Source organism: Leuresthes tenuis, unplaced genomic scaffold (assembly GCF_036924035.1).
Source record: "Leuresthes tenuis unplaced genomic scaffold, fLeuTen1.0.hap1 SCAF_8, whole genome shotgun sequence".
Taxonomy (NCBI): domain Eukaryota; kingdom Metazoa; phylum Chordata; class Actinopteri; order Atheriniformes; family Atherinopsidae; genus Leuresthes; species Leuresthes tenuis.
In genome coordinates, this window is record NW_027325362.1 from 21,849,361 (window position 1) to 21,867,718 (window position 18,358).

Genomic DNA, 18,358 nt, shown 5'->3' on the forward strand with positions numbered 1-18,358 from the left:
GTTTTATGTGATGAGACATGAATGCAACAATTCTCATTGGACTACAAGGAAATGATGGACTGGAAGGGCCCTGTGATGGGCTGGCTGTGTACTCTACCTCTCACCTAATGACACCTGTAATAGGCTCAGCCCCCCACCCCTGTTGAAAATGGATCGACCAGAAGGGAATGATGGTCTGTTCCATCTGAGTTCGAAGTTGGATAACCCATTTAGAATTTTTTTTTTTTCTAGTGCACATTTGCAGATTATGTTCAAAGGTAGATATTTGCACAAAATATATAAATGTTGCCCTGCCACAGGCCACCCCAATCCAAATTATAGCAGCTTCATTATGAAAAACAAATGTTGTTAGAAACCAAAGAAAAAATCCAATAGAAACTTTGAGGAAAGGTAAAATTTATTTGCACGTGTAGAAAGAGCTATATAAACTCACACATGTATCTTCGATCCTGTCTGAAAGCATAATACTGTAGACTTTGTTGCAATCTAATCAAAAGGCTGCAAGTTTCCCCTGGTGGGCTCCTTGAGACTAACAATTATTGCTTCATCACTGATTAAATGTTGCAAAATCTTGTTAATCACGACCACTTCTATGAGTTAAGTGAGTCATTAATACAGGATAGACATTTGCCTGACAGAGCTTTCATTGTGAGCTAGATGACTTAATCAAAATTTAATTAAATCGGGACGCCCCTCGGTTCGTTTCAGTGATCGCTCCATTCACTGCACCTGTCTGTCAGATCCATAATGGTGCCAGAGCTCAGGGGGTCTTTAGAGCCAAAATCCTGTTCCACATTTTCTCAGCGGGGATGATGAGCTTGCTGATATCTGGAGGATTTTTAATGAGCAGGTAGGAGCCTCCCAAAACAGCTACTGCACCACTGAACAGCAGGCCTCGGTTTATCACCTGTGCAGAAATGAAAAAAATAAACAAATTGCCGTGGATTCAGTTTTGGGAGCTTGGTGCACACACTTTCTTGTTCTTCATACCATCACAAGGTCAGTACATAAATAGCATTTTGAGGAAATTATCATCTGCTTTTGCAACACATGGTCTGTACAAGCAGAGTGAGAGCTTCATTTGCATTGCTGACGGGAAGTAGGACTCGTTTCCAGAATGAGATGGATTCGGCCAGGTCTGCCCTTTGTTACTGATTCTGTTCAAAAGCTTTATGGACGGAATTTCTAGGCGCAGTCAAGGGGTGCCAACCACGACAGTCCAAAAACATCCAGGACCTCTTTAAATTGTTTCACTCCCTCAGCAACCTCAGCCCCGGGAATTGATGAGTCCCCGCCAAACTTCTCTTCCTCCGCTTCCATTGTGGACGACACATCAATTGGGTTAGAAGATCCTGAAGCTATTCTTTCCAGTGCCAGACTATATCCCCAGCTGCGGTCAGCAGCAGTGTTGGCAAAACACTGCTTCCTCCGCCTGAAGCTTTCAGTGGTTTACCAGAATCCCTCAGAGGCCAACCGAAAAATAATTTTACACAGCCTCACCAAAATCCAACTTTTTGCTTCTGAAACTACCTGGTAACTGCCTCTACCCAAGCTCTGTGGGCCTGATGGCTCCCTTCACCTCGGGCATCCACCATTTGGTTTTGGTTGAATTGCAATCAATCAACCACCCTATGGCCACAGCTATGTACAACTGTGACTTAGACTAACTGTCCTTCGGAAAGCTGAAGGAGCTGGCTGGGGAAACAGAGGTCTGGGAAACTCTGCTTAGACAGTGCTAGATAAGTGTCTAATGTCCGATGGAAGACTGGCGTCAAAATGTAGCCAATTTAGCCTAATTAGATTGTAAGAAAACTTCTTCCATTAGATCATTCTGTGAGATCAAAGTCCAAATCAATGTCCAAAAACATTTAGAAAACAAGACTAAGATACTACAGACATGCCTTTGTGCTATGCTAAAGCAAAGCTATTCCTAGTAAGCTATTCTCCTCTACCTACTGTTGTTGTGAGTCTGCTGTTGCTGTAACTGTGAACGTTACAAAAGATTTTTCTCATTTATTTGTGTGTATTTACACTACACTTAGTAAAGATACAGACTGTCTGCCTGCCTTTTCCTCAGAGCTCCGTTTTTCCATTTCAGGAAATGCTGACAGGTATGAAAAGTCCCCCAAGAAGTAAAGCATATAGAGGGAGAAAGAAATATAAGAACATAAAGAGAAAAAAGAAAAACATTATCTCATAGTGTTTTACTTTGTCTTGCCAATGCCAGCGCTCCACAGCTTCATGGTATCTGGTCCTGGTGAAAGTCACCTAACGACAGAGGAACAAAAACATAACACTGACTTTTTTTGGAGTTGACAAAGGGATGCGACTGCAGTCAATCTGTTGGTGACATACTTACCATTGTGTAGAGTGGAATTATTGTCTTTGGCATGAGGACGTGGAGGATGTTATCAACATGCTTTCTGAAAAGGAACCATTTGGAGTTGACATGCGCGCGCATCTAGAGAGTAAAATAACAAATAAGGTAACAAGATGAACCGTCTGTCCGACATCCTGTCGTGTTGAAATCTTTCAACGTAAAACTCATAAAACTGGTATTTGACTGGGGTTGGTTGGGGTTTTTTTCCAATTAAAACTTTTTTTAATATAAATTTGGTTTTTCTTTTTTGTTTTGCCATTCAAATTTTTTTTTAGTTTCTATTTTTTTAGTTTCTTAATCTAATTGTCATCTCTCTGTTTACGCTTGATTGTCTTCTATTCTGCTTATCAGTCTTCTGCGAGGCACCTTAAACCTGCATGAAAGATGCAACATCGAATAGTCTCAGTTTGATTGAACAGCTGCAATAGTTGGATATTACGCTGGTACAAATCAGTTTTAAGATCTGTAACGACAATGGCAGTGAAATAAAGAATCACTGGATTGCATGACTTTTAATGAGCAGAAGACTAAATAAAGCCAGTTGGATGTCAAATGTGTCGAAGTGCTCTAATTATGTATTTTCAGATTCTGACAATTCACCATTCTTTTTGGCTGTAGGTGCTGAATTAAAGCTGTCAACGCCATCCAAAAGCCCAATGACATCATGTGCACCAGAAAACATCAAAACACCAGGTGTCAGATGCATAAACAACGAGTACACACAAAAACCTTGTGTATGTTTTTTTCTGTGCAAAAAGAATGAGCGGTGAGTCCCACCTTCTTCAGACTTTTTAGAGCAAATTTAGTTAATGGTAAATGGGAAAAGAGGGAAGCTTATCTAACATAAGGCCAAGCTGAACGTTTCACAGAGCTTTCTCAGTATGATGGTGAATCTTTTCGGATTGTCAGATCTTATGGTGTGGCTTTATTAACGGTGGGTGCTATAATTACTACAACGGCGCATAGCAACTACTCGTAGGGACTGCTGCTCTGGCATTGATTGATAACCTTGCTAATGAGACTTTAACGAGTGCACTTTGAGATGACTCTAATATTCTGTGAAAAGATGATCAAAGCAGTTATGGACCGCTTCGGGTTTAACATAGCTGTTCTTTGTGGGCTGTGTGAGCAACACTGTGGTTTTTCTTTGCATCTTGCTTGTATTTTACACATGCATGGCCGATTTGCTCTGAATTTGAGGTAATTGTTTCTGTTACTTTTTTCCACTCAGAAGTTTTTATTCTGTTCGTGAACATTCATAACATCAGACCGAAAATAAAACGGATTTCCTTTTCTCTTCTAACTGACAACTGTCTCACTTTTACTTTCGGAAAAAAAATAAAATCATCTTTACTGTTGCTTTCATTGCCAAATGTATTCAGTTCAGATGCAACGTCTTTATATTTAAAGGATCAATTAAGAGAACTGTCTAACACCAATTCTTAGCAAAAGATGGGAAAGAAATTAAACTTGTGCAGGTACATATATTTCACAATGGTTTACAACCCACTATTTAAAAAAAGGGTGGGATGCTGTGTAATATGAAAATACAGTATATACAGAATGCAGGAAACCGGATTACCCAGCGAGAACCCACAAATGCACGAGAAGAACATGCAAATTCCACACAAGGAGGCTCTATCTTATTCTATTTTTCTAACCAAAAGACCAAAAGTGGTGTAAATGCGCCTACTTTGACAGTTGCAACGCTGCATGAAGATGTGCATTTAAAATACAATGTGTATTAGACATGTAAAAGAAATACAAATTACCTCAACGTAGTTGTACATGGCCAGGTCTGCAATTGCGTGGTCGTCTGGAACCCGCACCCTGGTATACTCGGACAGTACGGCACCTGGGCAGGTAAACGAAGGGCAAGAGATAGATTTTCTTATGTGTAGTCAGCTTTTTCTCTGCTTCGCCTTTTCTCTTTTTATCCATTTAAAAGGCACTTACTGAAATCCTCATTGAACTGTTCCATTATTTCATCAAAGACAATGCAATCCTCAAAGCCCTACAAAGCATGAATGAATGAGTGAGTCTCCATGCAATTCACTTGTGCCTTTTTCTTCTCCGTTTAGTGTTACTTACAGCGTTCATTCCCTGCCCATAGAAAGGCACCACAGCGTGGGCTGCATCTCCCATGAGGACACATTTGTCACCAATATGATATGGGGAGCACTTAACAGACACCATGGCCTGCGCAGGCAGTTGGAAGTAATCTCTCTTGAGAGCATCTCTGCAAAGCACAAATAGAAACAAAACAATTCCAAACTTAGTTTGAGCAAATGATCAGATCTGATGGCTTTTTCTAAACAACAGACTCTGCAGACAGAAGCAGCTCCCACATCTGAGTTTTCTAAAACAGGCTTGCTCTATCTGCCTTTGTTTATATAGATAAAAAAGGGAATGAAAGCATTTAATCAGCTGTTTATGCTTCAACAGTCTGGATAAAGTCAGCTCATGGAGGTGAGTGAACAAAAACCTCAAGCATCTCTGCAACCCCCCCACCCCCATCTCTCCGTCACCCACAACATATGATTCACCTCAAATTAAAACCTGAAGGATGGAGTTCATGTGAGTCTTGGTCTGCAATTTCACACTTCATAGATCATGACTTTGGATGTGGCCATGGGGCAATGGGAACTGAAGGTGTTTTTGAGGATGCATTTGCAGGCTGAATGACGAGATAAACGCAGAGGGGCAGAAAAGAGGAAACAGAGATGAGCAACGGGAGAGTCGTAGGGAGTGGAGGGCGAGAAGGTCACTTACACTCCGATTAGTGGGATGGCGTCAGGGAAGTATTTCTGGAAAAACTCAATGACTTCATCTCCTGTGGTGATCTTCTCAAACTCATCAAAGGGCATGAAGAGGGTACAGGTGAATGTCTTGTCCTGAATTGGGAAAATAAACAGAGTGCACGGCCATGTTGGAAATGAGGGCATGTAGGCTTTATTTAAGCACGTGGCGACACTGTTAATCACTACGATGTGTAGAGGATGTGCAGTGTTGTTCACTGTGTTTAGCAGCTGCCTTCCACTGTGTTTGCTTTGTTTTCATTTATCAGGCCAGAGGATTACCCACCAAAAATCCTCTCATTCATTGATATTTTCTCACTTACAAGGTTAGTCTTACTCCCTTTGTAATTATTCAGCTTCAAAATCGTTTAAAGAAGCTGAGCTCACCATTATGAATTCAAACCAATTTTGCGTAATTTAAAGGTTAAAAAAACTTTAAGATGTACACATTTTAATCTTGTCTGATTTATCTAGTCTTTTCTGACTTGTGATGTTTAGATATTGCTGGTGGGTTAGGGTAATGGACTCATTAGTGTATTCTCACATTTAATCTAATGTAAACTTTGCATAACGCTTGTGCATTTATTTATGTAGATAAATAAATGATTTAAATGTCTGTATGTGTGTTGTAACTACAATGAACTGATGCTGCTCTCTTGGCTCAGATACTCATGCAAAAAAATATCTTTGATCTCAGTTAGATTTTTCCAACTTAACTAAAAGTAATATTATTCAATTAAAATAACTACAATTTTAAATAGCGTAGAGTGGGAGAAGAGTACATAAACCAAGTCGTTTTTTTTTCATCAAATACATAGTAGCCCACTTGTCATGACAACAGAGCTAACAACAAAGTCAAAGTTCACAATAAATTCAGCTGGGAATCCATCTATCCAACTATTTTCTGGAGTGCTGGAGTCTATCCCAGCTGTCATTTGGGCGAGAGGCAGGATACAGCCTGGACAGGTCGCCAGTCCATCACAGCAACTCAGAGCCATTTTCGTAATTTCAGCTTTTTGTTTCTTAATTTAGTCTTGTTCTCTTTAGTCTTGGCTGCTGCGGCCAAGAAACTTCAAAACATGTAACTTACTTTGAGAGCAAGCCCTCCGGCTTTTGGATTTCTTGTTTAATTTTAATTGTACAAGCTGGATGTACAATGGAACATGCTGATGCTTGTTGTGTGCTGAATAACACATTTTTGTTCAATGTGATAAGAACACAGGCAAAATGTAAACCACGTTTAAGCAGCTATTGAAGAATGAGCTCATGTGCCAGATGGGACAGCATATTAATTACACTTAATGTACCAAAACTAAAATGATCTATCACGAAGAATGGTCATTTTGCAATATCACACCGGCAAGTCTGCAAGTACTTTAAAAGTGAAAGAATCTTCGTTATTTTAGCTGTTTGTTGTGACATAGTCAAGCTACAGCTATACTGTGTAATTAATATGGGCTGAAAAACTGGATAAACAGCTTTTTGATATGTCGAACCTTCATTCTCAAATTAATATAACCATGAATAACCTGTTCATTTAATAACGTAAAACCTTATTAGGAGTATTTTGTCTGTCAGATGATACAAAGTTTTGCTTCTGGCTTGGTGACAGCAGTTCACTTCTATGGATTCATTCAACTTGAACATTATATCTTGTTCTTTTTTGAAACACTAATTCACCTGCTGGTTACCAATTGAAGCAATTCATCTAAGTCTCATTATTCGCTGTGGAGTCTACTGAGATCACAGGATAATGGGTTTCCTATTCTGTGATGCTTTTATGCCGGCTTCGGCTGCTGTTTGTCGTCTTTCGTTTCGACCTCAGGAAGTAAAAAGCAGCTGGACTGGGTTTAGATAAGATGACTGACTTCGCTATTACAGAACATTAACTACTTCACTTAGGAAAAATTCACTGTCCATCTGTACAACAAGGTCAACTTTGCAGCATTTAGCTGAATCAGAGCAGATGGTATAATTGTAACCCCCCCCCCCCCCCCCCCCCAGAATCAAATGGCTGCTTCGGTCTTCTGTCCAATCATCAATACACACTCTTGTCCATGTCCATGTTATCGTGTTGTGTATCGTGCCATGTGTCGTAGAGATGGTAATGTATGGTGCATGTGGTTCTCATCTGTGTTCTGCTTTTTAAGATAATTTTTGGCTAGGTCCTATCTAGCCTTTCAGTTCTAGGGGATTATAAATGGTTTTCAACCTCAAGTGAACCCTCTGTTTGTTCTGAAAAGTCCTCTCTTTCTAAAAGACTTAGGTAAAGATATGTCTACCTCCTACAGAGTGTTCATCGACCACAGCTGTCTTTTCCGTGGACATCCAGGCCTTTTCATGTTGCTGAGCTCACCAGCGTGTTATTTTTTCCCCCAGAAAGTAACAAACTATTGATTTGGACACTCCTTGTGTTCCTGCCATCTCTCTGATGGATGTGATTTATTTTTATGTAGCCTAACAATGACCTTTTTCACTGACACTGAGAGTTCTTCCTACTGTAACGTATGTTGTAGGATCACAGCAAAAGCAAATCTAAACACTAGAGCCACATTTGGAATCAACTCTAAATCGTTTATGCATTTAATTGATAAAGATCTAATGAAGGTACAGCCGACATATATAAATACATCCCGTGGTTCAGTGGATACACCATACATTATGTGCCTTTTAATACAAATTCACTTACATTTTTTAATAATCTCCCAGAATTTTCCATTATCAATTAAAATGCTAAACTCCACCCCTACTAAGTGATAGGTGGAAGTTCTCTGAGGTTGTGGGCATATCATTATCCCCCATCTGTGTGGGTGCCATCGATCAACATCAGAAAATTGCTCCCAGTGGAACTTCTAACAGTGTCACTGTTACCATGACACCCACAGCAGCAAGGATACTTTATTTTAAATTTTTCCTCTTTCTCAATCTTAATGACTTTCTGGCAACTGGGATAGCAAGTGACAATGTGGGAACACTCTAAAGCTAGCTGTCTTAACCTGGTCTCACTGAGAAGAGCAAAAACACTGTGCTGAGTCAGCCATGCAGAAAAATCATTGTCGGATTAAAAGGGACAGGGGGGGACAGAGAGAGGAGCCTTACAAAAGAGGACACAACTGATGTTTGAAAAGTCGGGTAAACCTCAGGGAGCCAAGATATTTTGCACTCTGATGCGTAAGCTTCTCTGACAGTGGAGAGGGTCAACTTAACTCTATGAGGACATGCCAAAGATCCATTAGAATCCTTCGATTTTCTGAAATAATTAGGATTTTATCTCGCTCTAATAGCTAGTTAATGAGGTAATAATTTCACAGATTAAAAAAAAACACTTTTACAAAGTTTAATTAAACGAGAGACATGAGAGGAGAAAAAGTGATTTCGCACTCACCAGGTTGGGCAGGGCGATCATCATGAAAGTGTTTCGTGGCCAAATGTGCAGAAAATTTGGCTTCATGGCAAACTGGAGATGAGACATGAGAGAAAATAAGATTGGCTAAAGGACAACAATAACAGGGGTCTGAAAAAATTGTGAGGCCAATGCCAGCAGTTTGTCACCACTGAACAGGAGACTGACCTCTCCATTGATGGGTGGCATGGTGAGCTCCATGTAGCCGTGAGGGATGTACGTCTGGCTGAAGTTGAAGCGGCTGCGACGAAGGAAATGCTTGCGAATGGCAGAGAAAGCGCCATCACAGCCTACAATCAGGTCTGCCTGAATCTGATTCTTGAATCCATCTGACCTGAGAAGCGGACCAGCGACATGACAAATTCATCTTTCAAAAATACTCATATCCACTGAATAATTCTACAAGCAACATTTTGGAATTTCATTAGGCGTCGTGGAAGTGAAGTCCCACCACCTCCACACCTGTCTCCACAGGCTGACGCGAGCAGTTTTTATATAACTCCTCTGCTCGAGAGAGTGCGGTAATTGCACAGCCCTCAGGCAACTGGCCTCAGGTTTAATCCTGCCATAACACAGCTGTATGTTTAAGCTTTCCTTTCTCACACTCAATCTTTTCCAGCGCAGTGGCTCACGAAATGTAAAACTTTTTTTCCAAGTGATAACACAAAAAACAACTTTCACTTTTGAATAACACAATAATGAGGTCATAGCTTTTCATGATTCACTGTAACATGACCTATTGCCGGTGCTCACAGATGTCAGCACCTTTGCAAACTGCGATGCGCTGTGAACTCTTTGGTTCATCTGCCCTTTAAAGGCTGCTTTAAACGGCCATGGTCAGTATTCCCACCTTACCTCGGTCAGAGTCAGTTGTATCAGATGGAAAAAGGTTCCTGTCGTAATACACGGATTTACCTCTGAGTATCAGTGGATGCTGGTGCATTTTATGAATTCCATATTCAGTGAAAGATTTCTTGGCACAACTCATAATGGTGTTTAGCACTGATAAATTGTTTCAGCACCATTACAGTTATCTTAAGTAAAATGAATTTGGTTGGATTTAATTATTCTTCACCCCACAGACATAACGATATAATCTGCTTCAGGCCTGTATAAGGCTTTGAACCACCATTAATGTTTGAACTCATATGGAATGCAAAGACAGGAACTGTGCCCTTGTAGAAGGTTTTCATACTGCCACCATCTTACTGGGGACTAAATTTAGAACAACTGCTGAATGTCCCAATGAAATAAAAAGATAAACTCCCCTTCACTGCATAGATGCCTTAAACAGTAATTAAACAGAATCTTTTAATAGTGAGTGATATTAGATGATATCTGTTAACGTACATATAATTTTAAGACACACATTTATGTGGTCTTGCCTACATACAACTTGCAATTAGTGGAGGTATGGTTAAAAAGTCAGAAAAATTAGCGTTGTCAAAACTCGATGGAAAAAAAATGGCTGTGATGCGGGATGACTTTAGTCGTATAGACTACTTTGTATTAAATGATTCATCCTGTTCATTTGTACCATGCCGTTTCTTGCAGGTTAAAGATGGACTTCATATGACTTTTAAGAGAACTTTAAGGGATTGCATTACGCCCTTCCTTTTAATAAGTGATGAGTCAATGCATCCTTTGCAAAAGGAGGTATTAATGGAAGCAACAGAACTCTTTTGGCTGAGGAAATTCGATTTTTTTGTTTCACCACTTTACAAATTTCCAAGGTATTTCACAGACCTTCCGAAGCATAAAATACATCTTAACTAGAACTCTGCAATGGGTAGTATTCCATGAGGAAGGAGGTGATTTTGTACTTTTCCACTCTACTTTTAGGTCTGCAGTCTGTTTATAGTCTGTGAGGCTGTGCTGCAGCACAGAAGTGCTTCGAATGAAATATCAACCTGTTACAATTATTAGTAACAATTTCGCTGCCTGCTTTCTGATTTCTCAGTGGTTTGTGAAGTGGACTGCACAGGATATTCAGTCATGTTAAGTAAGATTTTTACCCCAGGGTGCAGAAACACTCAATTCAAAGGGAACTATCAACTGTGTCGGATTGGGCTAAACTGAACTAATCACGACACTTCAGGTCTAATAAAGTGGTTTTGCCAACAATTTCTTATGTAAGGTAGGTAAATAAAAAATAAGTTGCTAAATGTCACTCAATGACATCATACACTAATCAGCATATTGGTATCATCGTCTCCTCACATTTTGCATTCTGTGTTGTTCCAGCAGCTAACATCTATTTTCTTCTCAAATGCCATGTTACTATTGTCAGAGGGTGAAAAAAGTCAAAGACTGCGATGGAAAAGCAGCAATAGAGACTGAGCTTTCAGTCACGATTCATTGTAAGGTTAGAAATGGCAGAATATCTCAAACATTTTCTCCAAGTTATACATGTTGTCTGCCACGCAGCCCACCTGCTCCTATACCAGTGGCATCGTAGAACAAACGATGTTAGCTTTTGGTGCTAAAATTATAACAGCAGCAGTAACAGATATCTCTGGTGTTTGGGTGATGAGGTGATTGTCACTGATGATGTTGCAGGAAGGTCCTTTAGTTGACATTCCCTGAGCAGGAAGCATGGTTACAGAGTACTGTTCATGTCCATGAATGCAGTTAATGCTTCTAGCAAAAGAAGCTAATAACAGATATTGTTTTTCATAAATCACAATACTGGGAAATTCAACATTTTATAGGCAATCCATCCAATAAATATTCATATGAGGACTTGAGACTCTTTTTTTCCATCCATAAAGCCGCACTGCTGGTGAGGGTAATAGCAGGAGACAAATTCTTTTATCTGTAATTCCACTCTGCACATTCCGGGGCACGTACACTTGTGATTCTGTTTGTTAATCCTAATCCCTAAAACTCTGTTCTAAAACTGACATACGTCTGCTTTTTTGTCCCTGCACTTGCACAGCACCTCTCCATTATCTCCCCAGCTCAGAGTTGACTCACAGCGGCAGACGAGGTTAGGCGGTGAGTCATTCAAAGTGGTCACAGATTGGTAGGCCACCAGAAAGTGTTTTAAACATAATAACTAAATAGATTTAATGTTGTCGACGACATCTTTATCTCCTCGTGGAAGTTACAGATATATAGAAAACGTGCACGGCAACCATTAAACCCATTAATGGACTTAGCATAGTGTCTGATTTCCTGATTGCAGTGACAAAGGGAATGGCAGTCAGCTTGTTATACGTATTCACCTGCGTCACGGGATGTGATTTCACAGTTCCACATTAGCATGTTATTAGATTTACAGTATCAGAGCAAATTTAGCCCAGACAAGGAAAAGAATGGAGTTTATTTACATCTATTTCATGCTGATGGCTATCTGTGCATTTCCTGGCAAGTAAGTATAGGAGGAAATGCAGCTATCTAAGGTTCTTAGTGCATATTTAATTATATGGGCTGGAGGCAGCAAATGTAAGATTTCACAGTGCAACCACTCGGAGAGGGATGTGGGAGGTGCACCACAGGGTGAAGTTTGATGCCCGAACATCTAATCATATTTAATCATAGTGGATTGAAGGGTTTATCTTAGTTATAGCTGCAGTAATTCACAATAATCCACATTGTCGTGCATTAAAATAAATTAACAGAAATGACAGCATGGGCATTAATTGGATATTTCAACATTTTAGATAAGACTCATTTCAATTTGGGAACTAAAACAAATAGAGTAACAGAGTGAGTGGCCACGCATACAGTATTATGAATTAACTGCAGCAGTCCCCACAGCCAAAAAATACCTGGAGGCGTTTAAGTGTTAAATGGACTGTAAATTGTGTCACGTTTACGTACTAAAGCAGAGTGACTAAAACGTCTCACACAGCAACATCATAGACAACATGTCATTCACTTTCCCCGACCCTGCAGTTGAACACGCGTGCCTCCACGTGTCTTTACATGGAAGAGCCAGGGGAGAACATGATCAATAAATCCATACGAGCAGATCCTCCTCTTCGGTAATGCTGTGTGTACCTAGGAACACACGTGTAAGAGCTGCTACTATTTACCTGACAAAGGTCATCAGCCCTGTTTCAGCACTCCAGTCCTGCAGTTTGTGGTCGAAGTTCAGCTTTGTGTTTGGATACGTCTCTGCCTCTGTGAGAGCGAGACGTCACAAAAAGAGCTTGTGTTACAGATGTGAGCATGACACAACACCGGCAGTGTTATAAGACATATAAACATGATCAAAAATATAAGGCAGACTATGATCACACTGGTGTGATCAGATCACATGAAGTTCATTAATGGGCTCAGACCCCAGAGGGTTAAAATGTAAGTAAAATGGATGAATGGCTCGCTGTTTTTGCACAAAGTCAAGGGGAAGCAGCCTTGTGCTAATCAGCATGAATCTCCCGAAAAGCGTAACACAGCTGTCAGTGTATCTGGCCGTGTGAACACCAGTGTTTGGGATGTCACACTGAAAAATCTCTTTATCTCAATGTTCACTGCTGGAGCCTGGATCGGTCCTGATAAGAGACAACAATCAGCCTCTCCTTCAGCACATCCAGCAATCTAATTAAAGACAGAGCCATGCTGTCGCACATTATCTCCAAACCTACACTATGCTGAGGCTCCTCATTAAATATTAGGCAAAAGCCTTCTGGCTAAAAAACAAACGCGTACCCTGAAGTTTCCTGATGCACTCATGCACTTTAAAGACTGTCAAGAAGCTCATGCACAGGGACGATCTGTAGTGGTTGAAGCTCAGTTTGCTAGCAAGCAGCCTAAATTAGGACAAATGATGGGAAGAAAAAGAGTGAGTCCTTTACTGGGAGCTTTGTGCCAAGTCTTTGAATGAATTAAATACTGAGGACAAATACTTAATTCATCATCTCATGAGTATGGGACTTCAAGGCCTACGTGCTGCCAGGGTATTTTATTCGTGACAGTTGTATAGACTAACCTAGATCAAGATATTGTACCGCGCAAGCACTTTGTGTTTTCCCTCATGAAAATCCTCCCCCCTTTAGAGTCTCTTCAACATATCGATGCTCAGTGGGGCTGCTTGCAGCATGTCAAGTTAGAAAATCAACTGAGATCAAATCGTTATACCATATGTGTGACATATATGTGTGTATCAGGATATCCATATTTCGTTTTTTATTTTTTTTGGTTTCTTTTTTTTAATCAAGACTACCATCAGTGAATCGTTGTTTGACACACCTTCACCTTTCCTTTCATTGCAAAAGATAACGATAGTTATCCACAGATTTTTTAACTTTTGATCAATCACTCTCAGGTGTAGAATCACACACAGGTCATTTGCGCAATGAGACAATGCATTGCATATGACAACAGAAGTGTTTTATAACTGATGCATCCTTCTCTTTGGTCCATTCTGGAAATTTTTTGTGGCTGCTATAATTCCCACTCGAGACTTTCAACCCTTGGATAACACTAATTTATACACCGAAAGTGTGCATTATCCACTCGGTCTCAGGGCAAAACATGAAACATGCATGATGCTAATATAATTTTTAATGTGCTGATGGACACTAATGCTTTATTTCTGTGGTATCCTGCGCTGGATTTCAAAGTGAAGGTGTTCATGACCCGGGAGGCCAGAACAATGAAAAAATAGAGAATGTGTAACAGTGAATGCTGTAAGAATGTGAATTTCAGTGCAAACCCCAATGCCTTTCCTAACCAGATCAAGGGGTGCACAGATTTATTGGGTTGTTTGCATTGAATATGCCCTCAAACTGGAAAGATTTATTGACATTTAATCTTATTGGGCTCAAAAAGATTTCAAAGAAGTTTCAAAGAACTGAAAATGTTTGTGTGAAAGTTTGTGTGAAAAGTATGATAAAGGTTTTTTTTTGTTTTACACATTTGTGTAAAAAGAATTTGTGCTTATTCAGAGGCAGTTTGATGAAAGGCTGAATTAACTTTAACGTCTGTACTGGCCCAGAATTTCACAATCGATGCATTCCGAAACAAATCCACCTGTAGTTGCAACACAGTTTTCAGGGCCTGAATGTAACCAAACAGCAAATGAGATCAAAGGTATTTCATATATAAGTGCTTAGATAGAAGTTTATTATGTAAAATACAAAGAAAGTGCAGGGGAAAAAAAGAATAGAAATGGAAATTAACTTAAGGCTCCTGAATGATGGTAATTTGCCCCAAGCACATCGTCCACTTGCCCAATATAAACTTTTTCCAACTCTTAAAAGAGGTAAACACTCTTTATTGTGACAGCTGCATGAAATACCTTGAGACTGTATTTGTCACAGTCCGGACTAACTGGCAGGTGTCAAACTAGGACTTTATTCAAAGTTAATGAAAAGCAGCACCGAGGCAGGAAACACAAGGAACTAAACTCAAAACTCACAAGAGACGGAGCTAAGGTGAAGGCACCTGGCATGAGGGAGCAGTCAGTGACTGAAAGCCTGGTGCAAAACGGCAACATTAAGTAACCGCAAGAATACAGAGAGGGCAGACTCCACTGAATAAGTCAGACAGCCAGTTTGCTAAGAAACTAGAAACCAAAAATCTGAACACAGAATTGTTTACGGCAGGAACTCAAAACCACAGCGACTTCATAAAATGCATCAAAAGACCATAGACCGTGACAGGTCTCCTAAATGTCGTTATCTGAAAGTCACGAACAAGAGAAAACAGAACCCAAGACACGAAGCAGTGGATTTAATGAGCTGCTGTGAGACTGTGGTAGGGTTCAGGATTTGGTGCTGGAATGGTTCAAGGCTACAGTGAACTGAACTACAGTTTCTGCCTTTATCAGGAAACATCATCTGCTTCAATATGCTGCTTTAGAATCATACAAAGCAGAAAATTGTAGGATATTATATGGGAACTCTTGGGATGACACGCTGTGCAGTGTGTAAAAGTTACACAACCAGTTCTTGGTAATAATCTGACCAGGCTGCTTTTTGTTCAGGCTTCTTTTCTCATTTGTCATTTGAAATTCAGAGCACCCAGTTGGACTGTGACTGTGGTTATTTCAGGGCACTTCTGTTCTTTCTTTCTTTTTGTGATATTGCCTTTTGACTCAAAGGCCACAGCAATTTTTGCTGAATTACACAAGGGCATCATTAGCATTCTTACCTGTTAGCAGCTCTTTGTTCAGATTGGCGCGGTCGACAGACAGGATGTACTGAAAGGAGAACAATCTACAATGTAGTGCGATTTGTCACAACTTCTCCATCACAGTCACAGTTAAGTGTGTTCATTTGAAATGAAGATGAAATTAAATGAAGGCTTCTCTCCATAAATTCATGACTCCTACATACTGCACGGCTTCTTTTTTTTTTTAAACATCTTTGTTTTCTTTTAAACATGAAGGTCCCCTAATGAGATGAGGAGCCTCCGCCAAACCGATGGCAACAACTTGAAGACAAAACTCACCCTACATACAAATAGCAGGCACACATTTTACAGTTATCATTCTAACCTCCATTTAGTTAAGAAAGAGAGTTGTCAGGGATCTAAAATTATATCTTTATGAGCTCATTTAAGCAACTGTGGTGATTTTTCAGTATTTGCAGTGTTATATAAATATATTTTCAATGAAACACTACCCAATAAACGATAAATCCAACAGCTCGTAGTTTTGCAGTCGACAGGGAGGTGACAAGTCAAAAATGGTCGGCTTACCTGGCCTTTCTTTCCATAGGGGATTGGAGACTGTTTCCCATTCAGTGAATGGATCATTCTTGCGTGCATGGGGATTCCCTTTGACACGATCTGAGCAAAGAAAGAAAAAAGATTTTTAACACCCATCAAAACAGACAGGCAGAACAAATCAGGACAGATAACTCCACATGATGTTGTGGTCTGCATTGACAAGTGTGTTGATGAAAATGAAAGGAAGAAGGACATCTCGCCACGGTAACTCAGCTACGGCAGTCGTGGTTGCTTAACACCGTTGTTACTTTTTGCATCTGCCCTTGAATGCACCGGTGAAAACCTGGCAAAATAAGCAGGCCTGATGTTGTCATGCTGAAAACTCATGCAAGTGTGAAGAAAAGGGCTGACGCAGAACCCCAAGGCGTGCTTAACAAGCTCAGTGCAGCGAATGCGGACCGACTGGAAAAGACTGCTGATCTCACTTGCCAAAGCGGACTGCGAGCCAAGAAAGCATCGTGGTTCATTCCCCAGGGCATGGCCTCATATTCAATATTTCATTATCATAAATCAACAGAAAATCTTAGACTTATGCGTTTAATATGTGGTGGAACCAGTCTTGTATCATAGATAAACCATACAGTTTATCTCCTCTCCACTTAACAAATGGTAAAACCATTCAGTCAGCATACCTTCTCCTCCATTCCAACACTTTTCAGCGCTTGCCGGCCTCTGTGAGACAAGGCCAGGTTGATGCTTCTCCCCCTCACGATTTTGGCTTTTCGGATATCTGGCCAAAAACACACAATCATTAGACTTAAGGTTTGGGAAACTTGTGTGTAAGGGTGCACGTACAGTTCAGGAATAATGCAGTGTATGTGCTGGTGCATTTCTTTGAGACTGGGGTGTGATGTGCCAGTGTTATTTCCTTTGAAAAGTAGGGTTTAAAAAGAGCTCCCAACGCTACCTTCCCTCATTTCAAAGACTTCCACCTCAAAGCCTCTTTTGGCAAAGAAGCAGGCGTTCAGGGCCCCAACCTGGAGAGAGGTGAGGAGAAATGCATTGAAAACCTCACCCTGATCAGAAGTTTACGCAGTCATGCAATACTTGCTAGTGGTTGCTGTTCAATATTATTACAGTACAAGCTCCAGAGTCATAACTCATCAGTGACCTTTTCCCCACCTATACACTTATAAACTCTGATTCTTTCACCACATTGCAAAAGAGCAATGCTTTGCACAACCAATCCCTTCACAAGAAATGGGTTTCCGTGGAAAATCAGGCCACATTTGCAATAATATAATACAAGAGACCACATGAGGGGTGAATTAATAATTCACTTTCATTTTCTTTTCTTACCAAACCACCGCCCACCACTGCTACAACTTTCCTTTTGGCCTGTCTGCCTGCTGATTCCTCCATGTCGCTCGGGATAATCTGGAGGGTCTAACCCACTCAGTGTCCGGGGGAAAGTGATTAACAACACAGTTGGGTTAAGATTTAAAAGAGGAGGAGCGCGGTGGATCTTGTTGGAATCTCACGAATGTCACTGTGATAATCAGTTCCCCTTTCAGTGCAAACAGGAACAACAGATAACACGGGGCACTCCGAGCAGCTTCTAACAGCTCGTTTTGGGGTCAAAAAGCCCAAACCTGTTATCAGCTGTGATTTCAGACAACATGTTTGGGGCAAATAAGAGGACTGTACTGCTATGGTTAGAGAACAATTAAAAATGCCTTTTGGATATATTTACATATTGATAGGTGATAAAATCATTAATAATTACAGCTATATGTTTTTGTTCCGAAGTGGATTCGAAGCATGTGAGAATGAACATTTTGTTACAGGAAATGTTCTTCAGTGTTCGCCTGAGAAGATCACTTGTGTAACAGACTGCTGGTCCTACCTCACATGACAGGTGACGTATTAAATTGATGTTATTTAAATACACAAGCAAAGCAATCTGTCGCCATCTAGTGGAAAGGTGAGGACAGCGCAGGAGGTCACACCTGCAACGTAGCGCGGTGGTTTATTGAAAATCCAGTTAGAATAAGCAGAGAAGTAGAAATACCAAGTATTTAATAAAGATACAGAGGATGGCGATATTTTAATGACCAAATATCAGTTAAAGTTAGTTTTTAAAAAAAAGTTTCCTTA

The 18,358-nt window shown here is 40.3% G+C and overlaps 2 protein-coding genes across 2 annotated transcripts in view; one reads left to right on the forward strand and one right to left on the reverse strand.

The window, feature by feature from the left end:
• The window catches only part of opn3 (opsin 3), a 200,632-nt gene that overhangs the window by 12,227 nt on the left and 170,047 nt on the right, over positions 1–18,358 (forward strand). The gene's annotated exons all lie outside the window — the stretch shown is intronic.
• On the reverse strand, positions 380–17,763 carry kmo (kynurenine 3-monooxygenase). Its single transcript, XM_072391412.1, has 15 exons — positions 17,561–17,763; positions 17,169–17,238; positions 16,894–16,991; positions 16,232–16,321; positions 15,683–15,731; positions 12,622–12,709; positions 8,750–8,915; positions 8,564–8,635; positions 5,153–5,274; positions 4,472–4,619; positions 4,337–4,394; positions 4,153–4,235; positions 2,360–2,461; positions 2,209–2,268; positions 380–907 (listed from the first exon to the last, which is right to left on the reverse strand). Exons 1-15 carry the CDS (start codon positions 17,621–17,623, stop codon positions 761–763), a joined length of 1,416 nt encoding a protein of 471 aa, XP_072247513.1. The 5' UTR covers positions 17,624–17,763; the 3' UTR covers positions 380–760.